This window comes from Paroedura picta, chromosome 6, assembly GCF_049243985.1.
Source record: "Paroedura picta isolate Pp20150507F chromosome 6, Ppicta_v3.0, whole genome shotgun sequence".
NCBI lineage: Eukaryota > Metazoa > Chordata > Lepidosauria > Squamata > Gekkonidae > Paroedura > Paroedura picta.
In genome coordinates this window covers 9,837,395-9,857,088 of record NC_135374.1, presented here as the reverse complement: position 1 = coordinate 9,857,088, position 19,694 = coordinate 9,837,395, and the positions used below count along the sequence as shown (strand labels likewise).

Genomic DNA, 19,694 nt, shown 5'->3' with positions numbered 1-19,694 from the left:
CCGGTGGTTTAAAAAGAATAAAAGAAAATGAATAAACATATGCTGAACTTGGGAGTTAAATTCCTATGAGAGCCATGGGACATACTTCTGAGTAAACATGCAAGAAGCACACAGGACAGCTTCTACAACAGCTTCTCTCAACTTTTTTACCCCTGAGAAACCCCTGAGACATTCTTCAGGGCTCGAGAAACCCCAGAAGTGGCACGATCATGCAGAATATGGTTGGAAAGCAGAGCTGTGGACACGCCCACCCAGGGCTACCCAGGGCCCCTCCCCTTCCCACCCGCTCCAGGCCCAGCACTGGCCATTTGGGGAAGGGGGGGGGCATATCAGCAAGACCATATATGGTATATCACCCTGTTTAACAAATTAAAAACCTATCTAAATAATATTAACCCCCACCTATCCGGGAAGCCCTTCCAGGGCCGTCAAGAAACCCCAGGGTTTCATGAACCCCTGGTTGAGAAAGTCTGTTTTATAAGCCTCAATACCAACCCACCAGTTTGGTGTAGTGGTTAGGAGTGTGGACTTCTAATCTGGCATGCCAGGTTCGATTCTGCGCTCCCCCACATGCAACCAGCTGGGTGACCTTGGGCTCGTCACAATGCTGATAAAGCTGTTCTGACCATGTAGTAATATCAGGGCTCTCTCATCCTTTCCTCCCTCACAGGGTGTCTGTTGTGGGGAGAGGAAAGAGAAGGTGACTGTAAGCCACTCTGAACCTCCTCCGGGTAAAGAAAAGCAGCATATAAGAACCAATTCTTCTTCTTCTTCAGTAATATCAGGGCTCTCTCAGCTTCCCCTCCCTCACAGGGTGTCTGTTGTGGGGAGAGGAAGGGAAGGCGATAGTAAGCTGCTTTGAGACTCCTTCGGGTAGAGAAAAGCAGCATATAAGAACCAACTCTTCTTCTTCTTCAGTAATCTCAGGGCTCTCTCAGCTTCACCCACCTCACAGGGTGTCTGTTGTTGGGAGAGGAAAGGGAAGGCAAATGTAAGCCGCTTTGAGACTCCTTCGGGTAGAGAAAAGCGGCATATAAGAACCAACTCTTCTTCTTCTCTGTGTTTCCAGGTTGTTGAGAACAAACAAATCACCTCCATAAAGACTTTTCATTTGTTACGTGTATAAACTAAAGGGAGATGCAGACAGACAGAAACACAGACAGACACACACAAACACACACTCAAAACAGGTTCAAACAGCAAATAAACTATGAATCTGGCCTGCTTCCGGATTATATTCCTTGCCACAAACACTGGGCATTCAGGAAGACTCAGTGTGCACTATGAACTTCCCAACTGGGGGGGAGGGGGGTGCTCCTTTTTCACATTGTGCTTGTTCAGCCCTAAAAGAGCCACGCTTTCCCTTGACATTTTTCCACCCCTGCCTTTTCTGCACTTTTCCTTTCTTAAATTATGATGACAATCGAGGCAAGCTGAAACAACAAGGCCTGCACTGAGAGCGCCTGATACCTCCGACAGGAACCGAGGAGCGCCTGGTGCCAGCAACAACACAGCGATGACAGGCAGCAATCAAGGCGTGGCCCAAAGGCCCCTTTCTAACACACACAACCCCGAACAACATTTCAGAAGAATACGCCAAGAACCCTTTCTGCGTACGAAGGAAGCCTGCGGGGCCTAGAATCATAGAACAGTGTTGGAAGGGACCTCCTGGGTCATCTAGTCCAACCCCCTGCCCTATGCAGGACACTCACATCCCTATTACTCATCTCCTGTAACCTGCTACCCCCTTACTGGACTTCAAGTCTCAGGGGAAGCTCACTCGCAACAGGTTTGCTGCCTCTGGAGATGTGGGTTCCCCTTCCTCTTCGTGGCTAGTAGATGTCATAATTCAAGCCGGTCACAGTGAACTCCACTTTCATTGCTCAGTAGGGAAACATCCCCCTCGACATTCAGGTGGTCCCAGTTTGAAGGTCTAACATTTCCCGTTAAAAGCATTAGGTAGTAGGTCAAACCTGAGATCTCCAAGCTGGGGACCCTGGGGCGGGGGTAGTCAGCCCGTGGTCCTCCAGATGTCCATGGACTACAATACCCATGTGCAGATGCTGGCAGGGGCTCATGGGAATTGTAGTCCATGGACATCTGGAGGACCACGGGTTGACTACCCCTGCCCTGGGGAGCTCTTGCGTGACCCTGGAACCCTGGGGTTATGTGGCAGCCCTCCAGGCAAGAAACCACCCAGGGGTTACATGTGAGACCCCAACAGGGGTTATATGAGAGCCCCACCCCTGGGTTCATGCAAGAGACCACCCAGGGGTTATACAAGAAGCTCCCCACCCAGGGGTTCATGGCCCAGAAGTTCAAAGGTCTGTGAAGGTCCAAGGGGGTGGCAGGTTACAGTGGGTGAGCGAGAGGGTTGTGAGTGTCCTGCATAGTGCAGGGGGTTGGACTAGATGACCCAGGAGATCCCTTCCAACTCTGTTATTCTATCATTCTAAAATATTGTCCACATTTTCCAAAATCGATTGAGAAGTGGGGGGAGGCCAGAACTCAGGAAGGTCACAGTGCAGGCTTATGTGCTACCACCCATTGTATTCCTGGGTGCAACAGCCTTGCCTAGGAGTTTCATAAACCTCTATCCTGTAGCTTTTCAGCCCTCTTTTTCTAAACCCAACCACCTCTCCCTCACACACACACACACACACACACAGAGGAAAGGTGTGCTCACCCCCCCCCCCCGATTCTTTTGGTTGCCATCTTCTGCATTTTTTCTAGCTCTGCAGCATTCTTTCTGAGACCCTTCAGACCAACTTAAGGTAAAGGTAAAGGTATCCCCTGTGCAAGCACCGAGTCATGTCTGATCCTTGGGGTGACGCCCTCCAGCGTTTTCATGGCAGACTCAAAACGGGGTGGTTTGCCAGTGCCTTCCCCAGTCATTACCGTTTACCCCCCAGCAAGCAAGCTGGGTACTCATTTTACCAACCACGGAAGGATGGAAGGCTGAGTCAACCTTGAGCCGGCTGCTGGGATCGAACTCCCAGCCTCATGGGCAGAGCTGCAGACAGCATGTCTGCTGCCTTACCACTCTGCGCCACAAGAGGCTCTTTCAGACCGATGTAGAGTTTGCCATTTCCAGAGCTGCCACGCATGATGTTGATGTTTTCACAGGGCTTTCCACTACAACCCCAAGATCTCTTTCTGTCTCAATCCTGTCCAATTCAGATCTCATCAGCATATGTCTAGACAACCCTTTCTCAACTTTTTTACCATTGAGAAACCCCTGAAACATTCTTCTGTCTTCATAAAACCCCAGCAGTGGCACAATCATGCAGAATATGGTTGGGAAGCATAGATGTGCACATGTCCACCCAGAACCTCTCCCCTTCCCACGCTCTTCAGGCCTAGCATTGGCCATTTTGGGAGAAGGGGTTAACACAGAATCATAGAATAATAGAGTTGGAAGGGACCTCCTGGGCTATCTAGTCCAACCCCCTGCACTATGCAGGACACTCACAACCCTATCGCTCACCCACTGTCACCTGCCACCCCCTTGAGCCTTCACAGAATCAGCCTCTCCGTCAGATGGCTCTCCAGCCTCTGTTTAAAAATCTCCAAAGATGGAGAATATGGTCATATCACCCGATACATGTTTTATCACATTTAAAATAAATTTTAAAAATTAACACCCACTCATTCGTGAAACCCTTCCAGGAATGTCAAGAAACGCCAGGGTTTACAAAACCCTGGATGAGAAAGCCTGGTTTAGATTTAAGAATTTCTGTTCCAACATGCATCCACCTTACACTTCTCAACACTGAAATCCCTTTGTCATGATGTTTGTTGCCCATTCACCCAGTCTGTGGATATCATAGAATCATAGAGTTGGAAGGGGGCCACAAAGGCCATCTAGTCCAACCCCCTGCTCAGAATCAGAATCACAGAATCATAGAGTTGGAAGGGGCCATACAGACCATCTAGTCCAACCCCCTGCTCAGAATCAGAATCACAGAATCATAGAGTTGGAAGGGGCCACACAGGCCATCTAGTCCCACCCCCTGCTCAACGCAGGATCAGCCCAAAGCTTCCTAAACACTCCTTATGGGAGCGTTTCACAATCCACCTTGGTTTTCACCATCCGGGATAATTTGTTGTCGTAAGCAAACCTGGCTGTTACACACTGCTCACCCACAATCTTAAATCATTTATGATCGGATTAAATATCACAGGTCCCAACCCTGATGCTTGTGGGACCCAGCTGCTCACTTCCACCCGCTGCGAAAACTGTCTATTTAGTCCTACCCGTAAAACCACATCATTTTTTTTAAGTGTTGCTCACAACACAATTCATATGCATAATAAAAGATTACTATCAGAGTTCAGAGGAAAGCCTTTAAATATTTGACCAAGTTCCAAGGTATTTAGTTAAGATTTCCAAGAAACAAAGAGGAAAGCGAGGCTGGAGCAAACAAGAAACTAAGTCTTAAATCAGCCCCAGGCACAATTATTTTTTACTTTAAACAGGGTGCATCCCACCTCTATCAAAACAAGGCAGTTAACAACATTGTTAAAACAGTTACGATACAGGAAAACGTCTTCTGAAGGATACAAATCTAGGCGTCTGTCTTCAGAAGAAAATAGTCAAAAGCATCTCCACCAACTCAGGCAAATTAAAAACAACTTGTCCACACCCACTGAGCCTGTGAGGGGGGGGGGGGGAGAAGATGAAGGAGGAGGTTTTTGCACCCCATTTTTATTACCTAAAGAAATCTCAAAGCGGCTTACAATTGCCTTCACTTCTTCTTCCAACAACAGACACCCTGTGAGGAAGGTAAGGCAGAGAGAGCTCTGAAAGAACTGTGACTGGTCCAAGGTAACCCAGCTGGTTGCAGCTGGAGGAGGAGTGGGGCATCACGCCGTGTTCTCCAGATTAGGTGAGACTGAGAGAGCTCTGAAAGAACTGTGACCGAGCCAAGGTCATCCAGCAGGCCTCTTGAGTCTCCACTCAGCTTACAATCCCCTTTCCTTCTTCTCTCCACAACAGACACCTTGTGAGGTAGGTGAGGCTGAGAGAGCTCTGAGAGAACCGTAACTGATCCGAGGTCACCCGGCAAGCCTCTTGAGTCTCAAAGTGGCTTACAATCCCCTTCCCTTCTTCTTCCCACAACAGACACCCTGTGAGGAAGGCAAGGCTGAGAGAGCTCTGACAGAACTGTGACTGGTCCAAGGTGGCCCAGCTGACTGCAGCTGGAGGAGGAATGGGGCATCACACCTTGTTCTCCAGATTAGAGGCCCTCATTCTTAACCACTACCCCATGCAGGTTCTCTTGCTGGTATATATATCACGATAAATATATATGCTGCTGTAGGGGTCGTAGCATTAGGGCAATTGAGAACTGCTGATGTAAGGGGTGTCAGTTGTGACTTGACGACCAAAAACGACAACAAATAAAGATTTACAAACCAGAGGGTGCAGTGGAGACAGAGGGTTCCTGCCCGGGCTGTTTCATTTATCTACTTCAATTATATCCCAACTAGATCCCAAAGGAAAGGCTTTGAAGGGGTCCCCGCACACCCCGGGGGGCCAGTGCAGGGACCCCCCCCCACCCGCCTGCCCCCCTCCCGGCCTCAGCCCGCAGGGAAGCCTCCCCCGCTTGCCTGTCCCCCTCCCCGCCAAGTCCCCAGCTTCCCTGCGGGCCTCAGAGCAGGCCCGCCGCATCCCCAACGCGGTGGGCCTGCTCTGAGGCCTGCAGGGAAGCCTCCGCCAGCCGGGCCACTCCCCACCAAACTCCAGCCCGTCGGGTAATGGGCCAATCACGCCTTCCGATTGGCTCCTCACCCGGACTGGCCTCACCCAATTCTCCGCCCACTTAGGCCTTAACCAATTATGAATACCGCTCCTAGCGATTACAGATGAAGTCTTTCTCCCCAGAGGGGATCTGTAGCAGCCGATTCCATTCAACCCCCTTTGTTCAAGAAGCCCAGCAGATATACAGCTATCAAAAGCCCTCCACTGCCACTACAGGCAAACAAACCTAAGCTTCAAAGCTGCAGATAGCAGTTTGATAACCTTGGGGTACTCAAAAACAAAATGAAGGAAAGACCCGGGGACATCTGGCTCCACCACCACTTACATTCCCCTGCAAAGTGCCAGCTCCTTGGGAACAAGAAATGGAAGCTGTCAAAATATCTGGCTAACCCACTAATTCCCAAACCCAGAATAGCTTTCACTCTGGCCCGTTTTAAGGCTCTCCCATCCGTCTTATTAGACGGGAGGGACCAAAATATCCCATTTCACAAGCACTTCTGCCCCTGTGCTACTGAGGAAGGTGAAACAGTTGGAAGTTTTTAAGCAGAGGCCAGGTAGCCATCTAACCGAAATGCTGATTCTGTGAAGTTAGGCAGATGATGAGTGGGGGGGCAGGAAGAGATTGTGTCGGTGCTTGGGCCTGGTGCCCTTTCTTGCATGCCCAGGGAAATGCCGATCGCCACTTTGGGGTCAGGAGGCAAATTTCTTCCAGGCCAGACTGGCCAGGATTCTGGGGGGGGGGGGGTTTGGGGGGGTATCATCTGGGCATGGAATTGGGGCCACTGTGGGTGAGCAGGTACTTGCGAGCATCCTGCACTGAGCAGGAGGTTGGACTAGATCAGTGGTCCCCAACCTTTTTATCACCGGGGACCACTCAACGCCGGGGACCACTCAACGCCTTTTACTGAGGCCCGGTGGGGGGGGGTCGTTTACTCCTCTACTCTCAACCACTGCCCTAATGCTCTCTGATCGCTATGGTAATGTTTAAACATCCCTTCAAAATAAGATACAGACACACCACAACAATGAACATCAGGAACATTTTATTTTCATGGAAATTTTAACTCATGACAATGACAAATCAATGGGAACCCTGAGCTTGTTTCTCTGCAACGAGATAGTCCCGTCTGGGAGTGATGGGAGACAAGGACACCTGAAGTGTGTTGTAAAGGGCCGGGGGGGGGGGGAGAAAGGCGTCCTTCGGGGCCCACCTCCAATTAGTCGAAGGACCACATGTGGTCCGTAGCCCACAGGTTGGGGATCGCTAGACTAGATGACCCTTCCAACCCTATGATTCTATGACACGTGTTGCTGCGTTACTCATTTTATGAAGACCTCAGATCCACTTTTATTCAGCCAGCGCTCCATAACATTCCCGGAAGATTCTCCTTTCTTCCAGCTGACCTTGAGCCTGGAACCTCAGACGCTGTTTCAAGATTCTGCACCGCTGCCAGACTGAGGTACGTATTTACTAGCTTTGCATTTTAGCTGAATTCATTATTGTACATGCATGCTTTTAGAACGGTCTTGTTGGTACGCCTAGCTATTTGATTTTGTATTCCTGAGTCTGCTGGCCTTCGACCTTAAGAAAGGGAGCTCATGGCTTGAGGCTTAAAGCCAAAGCGCATTAGAAAGGAGAGGGAAAATGGAGCTGAACTGAACATATTCAGATCCGCCAAGCAATAAAGAATGCAGGATTCAGGCCAAGTTTGCTAAAAGTTTCAAGGTCGCTTTTTCCGACACTATCCTTCTCCCCTGCAGTCTGACTTTGGGGGAGGCGAGGGTCAGGCCCCAGGTGTGTGCATCCCACACACACTCAGACATCATAACCTGTGAGAAGGCGCTATCCACCGAACGGATAGCTCTTGGGTGTGTTTCAAGATGCCCCAGTTAAGGATGCAACCAGCGCAATTAAGACATGCTAAGCTGCAAATGATAACAAGAAGCATTGCGCACTCTGGCCAGCGTGAAAGCCTGCCTTGTTGATAACGTGATTGGCAGACTGAAGGTCAGTGTGCTCACTAGCAATGCTGTATAAGTGACTGAGAGCATGCCCACCCAGCGCCCCTCCTTGGCCTACCCCCTCCAGGCCCGTCATTGGCCATTTCAGGAGGGAAGGGGCAGGTCAACATGACTCCACTGGCTGTCATTCCACTGGCTGCCCATCAGTTACGGGGCTCGATTTAAAGTACTGGGTATCACACACCAAACCTTCCATGGCATAGAGACCCTCATATCTGCAAGCCCGTCTCTCCCCCTAAAGCTCCACGACATTTGCTCACCTGAGCAGGGCCTTTTGTAGGCGACGTCTGCATGCATGCTACAATGCACCTAGGCAGGGGTAGTCAACCTGTGGTCCTCCAGATGTTCATGGACTACAATTCCCACGAGCCCCTGCCAGCATTTGCTGGCAGGGCCTCGTGGGAATTGTAGTCCATGAACATCTGGAGGACCACAGGTTGACTACCCCTGCACATAGGGACTAGCCACCTTGGTGTGGTGGTTGAGCTGGGAGCTAATCTGATCTAGGGAGCTGGGTTTGATTCCCTGCTCCTCCACATCCAATCAGCAGGGTGACCTTGGGCCAGTCCCAGCCCTAACAGGGGTGTTCTGATTGAGCCGCTCTGTCAGAGCTCTCTGAGCCGCACCTACCCTACCTCTGTTGTGGGGAGAGGAAGGGAAGGCGATTGTAAACTGCTTTGAGTCTCCTTCAAGTAGCACAAAGCGGGGCCTAAAAACCAGGCTTCTTCTTCATTTTGAAATTAAATACAGCAATTTCTTTTCCTTTTTACTTCTAAGCCCTGATCTGGACAGCCCAGGCTAGTCCAGGCTCTTCAAATCTCAGAGACTACGCCCTGGTTAAGATTTGGATGGAAAACCAGCAAGGAAGTGCAGAGTCGCTATGCAGAGGTAGGCCATGGCTAACCACCTCCAGATGTCTCTTTAATTTGAAAATCCGATGGGATCACCTACAACGTGAAGGGAACACCCCCCGCCCAATATATACACAACCTTTTAAGGCTGTAGGCCTGGCTCTCTCAACCTGGGTTCTTGACAGCCCTGAAAGGGTTTCCCGCATGGGTGGAAGTCAATTAATTTTTAGTATATTTTTTTACATTTCTTAAAGAAATGACATATATGGTCATGTCAACTTGCTCCCCCCTCCTAATCTGGTGCTGGAGGGGGTGGGAAGGGGAGGGGCCCCAACCATATTAGAAGAAGGAGGAGGAGGAGGAGGAGAGTTGGTTCTTATATGCCGCTTTTCCCTACCCGAAGGAGTCTCAAAGTGGCTTCCAATCGCCTTCCCCTTCCTCTCCCCACAACAGACACCCTGTGAGGTGGGTGAGGCTGAGAGAGCCCTGATATTACTGAAGAAGAAGAAGAGTTGGTTCTTATATGCCGCTTTTCTCTACCCGAAGGAGTCTCAAAGTGGCTTCCAATTGCCTTCCCTTTCCTCTCCCCACATCAGATACCCTGTGAGGGAGGTGAGGCTGAGAGAGCCCTGAGATTACTGAAGAAGAAGAAGAGTTGGTTCTTATATGCCGCTTTTCTCTACCCGAAGGAGTCTCAAAGTGACTTCCAATCGCCTTCCCTTTCCTCTCCCCACAACAGATATCCTGTGGGGTGGGTGAGGCTGAGAGAGCCCTGATATTACTGAAGAAGAAGAACAGTTGGTTCTTATATGCCGCTTTTCTCTGCCCGAAGGAGTCTCAAAGTGGCTTCCAAACGCCTTCCCCTTCCTCTCCCCACAACAGACACCCTATGAGGTGAGTGAGGCTGAGAGAGCCCTGACATTCCTGCTCAGTCAGAACAGCTGGCTGCATGTGGGGGAGTGCAGAAACAAACCCGGCTCACCAGTTTAGAAGTCCGAACTCCTAACCACTACACCAAACTGGCTCTCATTATCCACAACTGCCCCGTTTCTGGGCTTCCTCAGAGCCTAAAGAATGCTCCAGGGGTTTCTCAACGGTAAAGCAGTTGACAAAACCAGCTGTAGGGCTATGAATCCCATCGCCACCATGTGCACTTGTACCCAGGAGTTTAATAATGTGCAACAAAACAAAACAAAACAAGTAGCCCTAATAAGGGGAAGGGGGAAATGCAGGATGGAAGTGCTACACGAGCAGAGTTGGAACGTTCAGAAGCATCCAAAGAAAATTACAGAGCAGCAGTTTCTCAGCCACAGGAACCAGATTTCCCTGACTCAAGCCAAGGCTGCTCTCGCCTAACCACTCATTACTCCGTCTTTAAGGCACAAAGAGTCCAGGAAGAGGTGCCCAAACTAGCCTCTCCCCATCGGCACAGGAAAGGGAGGGTGAGGCAAGCTCTGACCACTGGAGATAGAATCTGCAGCTAATAAAATGAAGGCGTAAAAAGAACAGCACAGAAGCCCGCCTTCCACCCCAGCAGAGACCCAAAGCAGCTGATATCATTCACCACATCCGCATTTTATCCCCACGACAACCCTGCGATCCAGTCCCCTTAGGCCGCTTGCTCCAGTGAGTCTGTCTTGGCCATCTGGGAGAGGCCCAGAAAGCCACGTTCTCAGCTTGGAGTGATCGGTGCAACTAGTTGTATACGGCACTGGTCAGACCACACCTGGAGTACTGTGTGCAGTTCTGGAGGCCTCGCTTCAAGAAGGACGTAGATAAAATTGAAAGAGTACAGAGGAGAGCGACTAGGATGATCTGGGGCCAAGGGGACAAGCCCTATGAAGATAGGTTGAGGGACTTGGGAATGTTCAGCCTGGAGAAAAGGAGCTTGAGAGGGGACATGATAGCCCTCTTTAAGTATTTGAAAGGCTGTCACTTGGAGGAGGGCAGGATGCTGCTTCTGTTGGCTGCAGAGGAGAGGACACGCAGTAATGGGTTTAAACTTCAAGTACAACGATATAGGCTAGATATCAGGAAAACATTTTCACAGTCAGAGTAGTTCAGCAGTGGAATAGGCTGCCTAAGGAGGTGGTGAGCTCCCCCTCACTGGCAGTCTTCAAGCAAAGGTTGGATACACACTTTTCTTGGATGCTTTAGGATGCTTAGGGCTGATCCTGCGTAGAGCAGGGGGTTGGACTAGATGACCTGTATGGCCCCTTCCAACTCTATGATTCTATGATTCCATTTTTTTCTACCTGTGACTTTTGGGAATGAGGGGTCTGTTTGGCACAGTGATGCTGACTCAGTGGCTTGGAAGCAGCCTCTGGCTCTTCTGAGCACTAAGTGGCACAGTCCTCATGCTTCAGGAAGGTGGGGTGGGCACGGCCTCAGAAGCAGTCACCTCTGGAGAACAGCTTGACTTTCTGAGACATGGTGCTAAGGATGGAAATAAACATGAGCCTGTTGGTTGGCAGTCCTTACACACGTCTCTCACCCTGAACCACAGAGTCAATACTACTAATTAACTTTATCCTTTACTAGCCTTATCTGATGTAGCCGAGGAACTGTAGAAATGAAATGTAGATGAGAGCAAGAGCTCATGAACACCTTGAAGACTAACAAAATCTGTGGCAGGGGAGGAGCTTGTGTGAGTCACTGTTTGCTTCTTGATACAGCTAGAATATTTATTCTATCAATATTTATTATGAATTAGATTTGTGGACCGCTGCTCTCGGGCCAGCTGATTTGCGGCATTTTGCAGCAGAATAAGTAAAACAGCGATAATAAAATAACAATAATAGTGATCAGGAATAAAAGCCCGTCCCAATAACCACATTCAACCTAGCTCCCTGCGACAAGGTAGGTGTTTGCAGGTGAGGCCAAACAGATCTTCCTTGCCCTGGCATCAACCAGTCACCTGGTAGGAGAGTTCCACCTTGTAGGCCCTGCAGAACTGAGAAAGCTCTGACAGAGCCCTCAGGAGGCCTGTTCCACTGAGGAACCGCTCTAACGGTCAGGAACTTCTTGCGGATGTTTAGATGGAATTTCTTTTGCGTCTGATTGGCACCTCATTCCCTACCGGAGGGTTGATTGGATGGAATCATAGGATCATAGTGTTAGAAGGGACTCCAAAGGTCATTTAGCCCAGCCTCTGTAGAATGCAGGAAATTCACCACTCCCTGCCCACCCACAGAGGCGCCAATTCTCAAAGGAGTCTCAAAGCGGCTTACAATCTCCTTCCCTTTCCTCCCCCCGCGACAACCCTGTTAGGTTGGTGAGGCTGAGAGAGCCCTGACATCACTGCTCGGTCAGAACAGCTTTATCAGTGCTGTGGCAAGCCCAAGGTCACCCAGCTGGCTGCATGTGGGGGAGTGGGGAATCAGACCTGGTTTGGCAGATTAGAAGCCGCCGCTCCCAACCACTACACCAAGCTGGATATTGAGACTGGCCTAGCCTGGGCCAACACGTCAGGGCAGCTCTAGGAATCCTAATTTGTTGTCTCGTAACCAAGAGGTTAGAGCCTCTTGTGGCGCAGAGTGGTAAGGCAGCGATATGCTGTCTGAATCTGTCTGCCCATGAGGTTGGGAGTTCGATCCCAGCAGCCGGCTCAAGGTTGACTCAGCCTTCCATCCTTCCGAGGTCGGTAAAATGAGTACCCAGCTTGCTGGGGGGTAAACGGTGATGACCGGGGAAGGCACTGGCAAACCACCCCGTATTGAGTCTGCCATGAAAACGCTAGAGGGCGTCACCCCAAGGGTCAGACATGACTCGGTGCTTGCACAGGGGATACCTTTACCTTTAACCAAGAGGTGCAGTCCTAATGCAGTCATCCTATCATCATAGGGTGGTATAAAACTGACCTGCTTCTCCTTCTATTTAGCAGCGGAGAGGAGCAGACCATAGGCTCAGGAGAGGAGAGCATGCCTCTCCGCATCCGTGGACTATAAAACCTCACGGCAAACTTCATTTGAATGCTGCAAGTTCAGGTTTTAATGTGATGTTGATCTTTCCGGGCTCCTTCCCATCCCTGCTCAGCTGGCCTCTACTTAGAAGTTATTAACCAAGGGAGACGTTCCTTGCTGTGTCAGTGTAAAGTCCTGTCCACTCAGTTGCCCCCGAGACCTTGTAGCCTAGGCTGTCTTCAGGCAAAGAAGAACTTTTCCTGGGACCTTCTTTTAAAGTGTCGTCTGGCTGTATTGCACCCTTTCGTTTGCCATTGGAAACAGTAGAGGTCAGATGGGGGCGCCCTCTTGGGTTCCCATAGAATTGGAACTCTTGGTCCAATTTATTTGAAATTTGATGCCTCTTCCTCAACCCCCCCCCCTCCCCCGGACCATGGAAGAGATGGAAAAGGAAATTTTCGGTCCCTTCTAACTGCCCGATCCTCAGCATGGCGAATCGCGGTTCGGCCAAGGCTGCTTCAGTACAACTGCTGGGGAGAACATCGATTCGGACCGGATGAGTCAAAATAGTATCCGAATCAACCATCTGAACTGAAACACAGATGCCTAGTGGGCCCAGGAGTAAAATGCAGGAGCCAGGTGATCAATCGATCCTTTACTGTTTCCATTGTAGAGAAAGAGACTAGGTCTGTGGAGCACCAGGTGATGTCTACAGAGGCCAGCATCCATCTGAACTTCTGGGAAATGCTACATACCCTCCTGGGCAGCTCTCGCATAACTCCATGACTCCAGCTGTTTCAATGCACCATTGACAGGGTGCTTTAACAAAGTTTCAGTCCAGTGTCTCCCGAGACCCAGGTTTGAATCCTTATTCCAAAGCATTCTGCGTGGCTTTGGGCCAGTCATGTGCTCCTCAGCCTCACAGGGTTGTGGTGAGGATAAAATTGAGTTTAAAAATAATTATATGATTGTTGGCCTTAGATGAGCTCGAACTTTATTCTGCAGCTTCAGGCCAACACGTCCACTCCTCTGAATCAGGCAGGGTGGTTTGTCGCCAGCTTCCTTCCTGTTCACGCCTCTCTTTCTCCTCCCATCCCCTGCTTCCGCCATTTAATTCCTTCCTCCCGGTTAATTTCTTCCTGCCCGCCCTATCCCTAGGCACTTGTCCTGGATTGGAAGAAACAGGGACATCTAGAATCATAGAATCATAGAGTTGGAAGGGGCCATACAGGCCATCTAGTCCAACCCCCTGCTCAACGCAGGATCAGCCCAAAGCATCCTAAAGCATCCAAGAAAAGTGTGTATCCAACCTTTGCTTGAAGACTGCCAGTGAGGGGGAGCTCACCACCTCCTTAGGCAGCCTATTCCACTGCTGAACTACTCTGACTGTGAAAAATTTTTTCCTGATATCTAACCTATATCGTTGTACTTGTAGTTTAAGCCCATTACTGCGTGTCCTCCCCTCTGCAGCCAACGGGAACAGCATCCTGCCCTCCTCCAAGTGACAACCTTTCAAATACTTAAAGAGGGCTATCATGTCCCCTCTCAACTTCCTTTTCTCCAGGCTGAACATTCCCAAGTCCCTCAACCTATCTTCATAGGGCTTGGTCCCTTGGCCCCAGATCATCCTCGTCGCTCTCCTCTGTACCCTCTCCTCTGACCAGTGCCGTATACAATGGGACTATGACATCTTGTGATTTTGATGTGATGCCCCTGTTGATACAGCCCAAAATGGCATTCGCCTTTTTTACCGCTGCATCACACTGCCTGCTCATGTTTAGCTTACAATCCACAAGTACCCCAAGGTCTCTTTCACACAGAGGGGTCATAATCACATGAACCAGAAGATGTGGGCTACACCCTCCAAACTCCTCGTTGAGCTGTTCCCTACACCGCTACTGGCACCGACGCAGTACAAGGATCAAAACCATCGCAGGCCAACCCGACGTAGATAAATTTGAGCGAACAGCCATTAGCGTATTCCAGACAAATTACCGCAGGAAAAATGAGCCATTGCTCATCCCACAGCAGGCATGCATCAAAGCTCAATGGAAAGAACAAACTTCAGATGACGGCTTGGCAAAGAGGCCGCCCTTCTCCTGGAGGAAAAATAAACTTAGAGGCAGGCTGCAGATGTTGAAAATAAGTTCCCTGCAACCATTTCAGTCAATCCACCAGATCTGCTCAACAGCTGGTCAAAATCCAAAACCACAACCACGTACTGACAGTAGAACATACGTGAAGTGCCGTTTCACCATCGGTTCAAGGGTGACCGAAATTGTCTATGGGTGATTTCAGGGATTCATAATGAAAACCTGTCATTACCACTATGGCAAGTCTTCAAAAAACCTATTTCTTTCAATGAGCAGTCTGTAAGAGAGGCACGCTAATTATTCTCCAAGCACCATCCAATGACTCAGCTACGCTTCAGGTATCTGGTTGAGGGAGCAGCCTGGAGAGAAGGCGACTAAGAGGTGATAGGATAACAATCTTCAAATACTTGAAGGGCTGTCCTATAGAGCAGGGGTAGTCAACCTGTGGTCCCCCAGATGTCCATGGACTACAATTCCCACGAGCCCCTGCCAGCAAACGCTGGCAGGGGCTCATGGGAATTGTAGTCCATGGACATCTGGAGGGCCACAGGTTGACTACCCCTGATGTATATGGGTATAGTATTTCTTTCTCCTTTTCTATCTAGAGACTTACGGCTGTCTTCCTGGTTCACAGTCTTCACTTTGTAAGCATTCCATGCGTCAAATTACAGCACATGTTCAAGAGCAAATTTGCAGCAGACATGACATAGTTGTACGAGACAGATAAAACGATTACGAGGCCAAAAGCCGTGTCCTGACCATGGTTTCCGACGTGTTCCTGACACTCCAGCCCTGGCTAGTTTGGTCTCATCAAATCTTGGAAGTTAAGCAGTGTTGGCCATGCTGGATGCTGGGATGAGAAACCATCAAGGAAGTACAGTATTTGCTGGCGTATAAGACTACTTTTTTCCCCCTGGAAAAACATGCCTCCAAGTGAGGGGGTCGTCCTATACGCCGGGTGCACTTCAGTTGGGATAGACATAGCTGCCCATAGTGGCCCATAGTACTGTAATGTAATGTGACAAACTCTATATTTTGAGTGGAAATGTTGGGGGGTCGTCTTATACGCCCAGTCGTCTTATACGCCGGCAAATACGGTAAATCATTGCTACGCAGAGGTGGCCAATAGACAACCATTTCAGGTTGTTTCTGCCTGAAAACTCTACGGGGTCACCATTAAGCTGATTGAAACTCGACAGCACATTCTACTGCCAGGCTGACCAAGTTTGCTACTTTTGGAGGGAATGTAGCTGGACAGAGTGATAAACAGCCTCAAAACTGACTTTGAAGGTCAGTGTTGACGTTGGCACCCACCCACATCGTCACTGCTTGGCAGAGGAAAAAATGGTACTGTGGACGGCCTACTGCAAGGCTTCAGAAAGAGAGGGCTATCTTCCCAACTGGAAAGCTAAGGACAGAGTTCTTTGTACCCAAAGCCATTCTTTCCCTAAGGAGCATTTGTCCCTCATGTGCTCATCATACCATATACCCGGGGTGGCCAAAATGGGAGCTCTCCAGATGCCCGTGGACTACAATTCCCATGAGCCTCTGACAGTGCTGGCAAGCGTTCATGGGAATTGTAGTCCATGGACATCTGGAGAACCCCAGTTTGGCTATTTACAAAGGATATTTACAACAACCCACCAGCACATACACAATCAATGTTGATAATGACGCATCAAAAGACTGTGCAAAGCTAGCCATACCGAGGACAGTCTACACAACTTTAGGATGCTTAGGGCCGATCCTGCGTTGAGCAGGGGGTTGGACTAGATGGCCTGTGTGGCCCCTTCCAACTCTATGGTTCTATGATTCTATGATTCTAACTCACTGGCTACATCATGAGAACCAAATCCTTTTAGGAAGTGGATGGGGCCAAATAGGACGATTTCATTGGCCATGCAGTTTCTTTTAAACATTGGCAGCTGCCACGACAGCACAAGCACCTCCCCCAAGTTACTGAAGTGACGCTATGGCGATCATGTTGTGGTTCGCTCCACCTCCTGCCACTGCCATTTTGCGGGAGCCATTTTGTTGCCGCACCCGCCGTGCCGTGTCGTAGCTCCAGATGTGCCCACAGGCTCAAAAGGGTCGGGGACCCCTGAGCTACAGGTTTCCGGTTCACGCATGCACAGTTTACAAGCAAGTGTTCAGTGGATTCCCCAGGAGAGGGGAAGAATGCTCCAGCACTTTGTTAATACATAGCTTAAGGGAGTGCTTTTACTGTACTAAGGTGGCATGTTTTCATAGTTTAAGCCTCTGTCAAACAAGAAAGATAGCATGACATAATGCACAGAGCAGCGTATAGAGATTCCGTCCATGTTTGCGGAGCGCCTTTGAGCAAGTCTCCTGCCACATGAGTTTAAAAAAGCAAAAGTAATCACGTACAAGTTCTTGGTAATCCATATAACAGTCCTTGCAAGTCAAGACACCTTCATTGTACCCACTTTGCCAAAGGAGGCAAAGTAAAGCAGTGGCTTGCTTAGAAGCCATCAACCACGCTTACGGCCAAGGCTAAGGTTTGAGACGGTGACTCTCTGCTCATTTTCTGTTACCACGCCGTGCGTACTCTAACCATCGCTCATATACCCAACCTTCAAATCTGCTTGTATCTCTCGGGCTGCAAAGAGAATTATCGCTTAGAGCTGGACTTTGAACAACTACTGATAGAGGCAAAGATGAACCGGGGAGCCCTTACATAAGATATCAGGCCTAACGAAAGCCAAAGACTGACAAACAAGCCTCTCACCCTTCGGATATCTGAAGTATTCTCAGATACCACCGAAACTGTCCAATGACACTGGACATTTTTTGTCCTTAGTACGTCTCCTGAATAAGAGCCTATTGTGGCGCAGAGTGGTAAGACAGCCGTCTGAAAGCTTTGCCCATGAGGCTGGGAGTTCAATCCCAGCAGCCGGCTCAAGGTTGGCTCAGCCTTCCATCCTTCCGAGGTCGGTAAAATGAGGACCCAGCTTGCTGGGGGGTAAACAGTAATGACTGGGGAAGGCACTGGCAAACCACCCCATATTGAGTCTGCCATGAAAACGCTGGAGGGCGTCACCCCAAGGGTCAGACATGACCCGGTGCTTGCACAGGGGATACCTTTACCTTTACGTCTCCTGTGTTCTTCAAAACTGAATGAAAATCAGAAACGCACAGCTTGGGAGGGTGGGCACAAAAGTCATGGAAGGACACAAAATAGCGTGCAAGTTTTCAAATTCTCTAGAACGTACAAGACTTGTTTCAGGCATTTGGCTCTTAAGCTATCAACCCAATTACTACACCTAATTGTTCCAGAAAGATCGACATGAAAACCTGAAGCTGCCATCTGATAGATCTTGGTCTAGCTAGGTCAGGATTGCCAACTCTGACCGGCAGCCGTTCCCCAGGTTCTGTCTTCCACATAACCTAAAAGCGGGCCCTTTGAACGGAAGAACTTTCAACATGCTATGCTGATGCCCTGCCTGAGCCACAGCCTCACTCACTCTCCACTTGACTGGCTTCAGGTGTTTAGCCCATCCTACAACCTGACCTTTGAAGCTCCGTGATGCCAGGGACTGAACCCAGAAACCTTTCCCTTGCAAACAATATGCTTTTCCTTGCACAAACAACCTTCCACATGTATATAGCACTACCCCAACACCATGAAGCCCACCCAGCCCCCAGATTCCTTCCCACAGCTCCTAACCACTGGATCTCATCCTGTTACCCAACAAGATAAGTGCATCAGCATCCTCTGTCCACACAACTCCTCTCCATCTCTCTCACTGCCTGCCTCCCCAACAAGACTCTAGAGTTGACAGTGGGGATGTAGGGTGGCCAGATCCAAGCTGGGTACAATGCCCTAAAGCAGGGGTAGTCAACCTGTGGTTCTCCAGATGTCCATGGACTACAATTCCCATGAGCCCCTGCCAGCAAACGCTGGCAGGGGCTCATGGGAATCATAGTCCATGGACATCTGGAGGACCACAGGTTGACTACCCCTGCCCTAAAGACCACCCTTCCTCTTTCTCTGGGGGAACTGATCTCTGTAGTTTGGAGAGGAGCTGGAATTCGGGGGATGCCCAGCTCCTCTGAACCTCAGAGGGGTACATCAGTATCTTCACAGCATCCCTTTTACCCAGGACGGGTGGATCTCTGAAGTCTGGAGCTGGGTCCCAATTCCAAGGGATCCCCAGATTCCCTCTGGAGGCTGGCACCCCCCTGAACCCCAGTGCGGCGCAATGCCATCAAATCCACCTTCCAGAGCACCCTCTTTCTCCAGGGGACCTGCTCTCTGCAGCTGGAAATGGGCTGCAATTCCAGGGGGGTCCCCAGCTCCCCCCTGGAGACCCAGAGGGGGTGCAATACCATGAAATGCCCCGTGCAAAGCATCCCTTTTCCTGCAGGGAAACTGGTCCCTGAAGCCTGGAGGTGGGCTGTCATTGCAGGGGTGCATTCCAGCCCCGGCCCCCCTCACCCCTTCCCCCCCAGGGGGGCTCACCAGGTAGAGGGTCCCATAGATCCGGAGCGACTCTCCCAGCGCCCCCTGGGTGATGTGCAGGAAGGCCCGCCCGCAGTGGGGGTGCCAGGTGTGCCCGATCTCGTAGCAGCTGTGGGGGATGGACTTGCTCAGCGCCGCCATCTTGATCTCGCGCTGACCGGGGAGGGGGGGGCGGACGGAGGAGGAGGAGGGAGGGGGGCAGAGAGAGAGAGAGAGAGAGAGAGCGGCTGAGAGGAAGGAGGGACGGAGCGCGCGCGCGGGCGCGCCCAAGTGCGCATGCGCGCGCCAGTCGCCCGGCCGCGCGGGGCGGCTCGGGGGAAGCCGGCCGGGGTTACTCTCGGCCAAGCCGGCCCCTCCCCTTCACCTCGTCCCCCTTTCGCCGGGCTGGGCTCGCGTGAGCCGCGCCGGCCAATCGGAGGGCAGAAGGGGAGAGGGGGCGGGGCGACGGCTGCCGGCACGTGCGCCGCTCCCCTCCCGGGCTTGTCCTTGGGGCGACCTGGTCTGGCTGGCTGGCTGGTTGGTTGGCGCGCGCGCGCCTGCAAAGCCTTCCCCCGCCGCCTTGCCCGTAGGGGGGGACGG

At 50.6% G+C, this 19,694-nt stretch overlaps 1 protein-coding gene across 2 annotated transcripts in view; it reads right to left on the bottom strand.

Moving 5' to 3' along the window:
• TMEM135 (transmembrane protein 135) overlaps positions 1 to 19,476 on the bottom strand; it is a 203,680-nt gene extending 184,204 nt beyond the window's left edge. The window contains exon 1 of one of the 2 annotated variants that reach the window (XM_077341408.1): positions 19,116 to 19,476. In XM_077341408.1, coding sequence (XP_077197523.1) covers positions 19,116 to 19,256 — 141 coding nt within the window. In that variant the 5' untranslated portion in view covers positions 19,257 to 19,476. The remainder of the gene's footprint in view (positions 1 to 19,115) is intronic. The other variant, XM_077341407.1, reaches the window with a different exon arrangement.
• Positions 19,477 to 19,694: the final 218 nt, after the last annotated feature.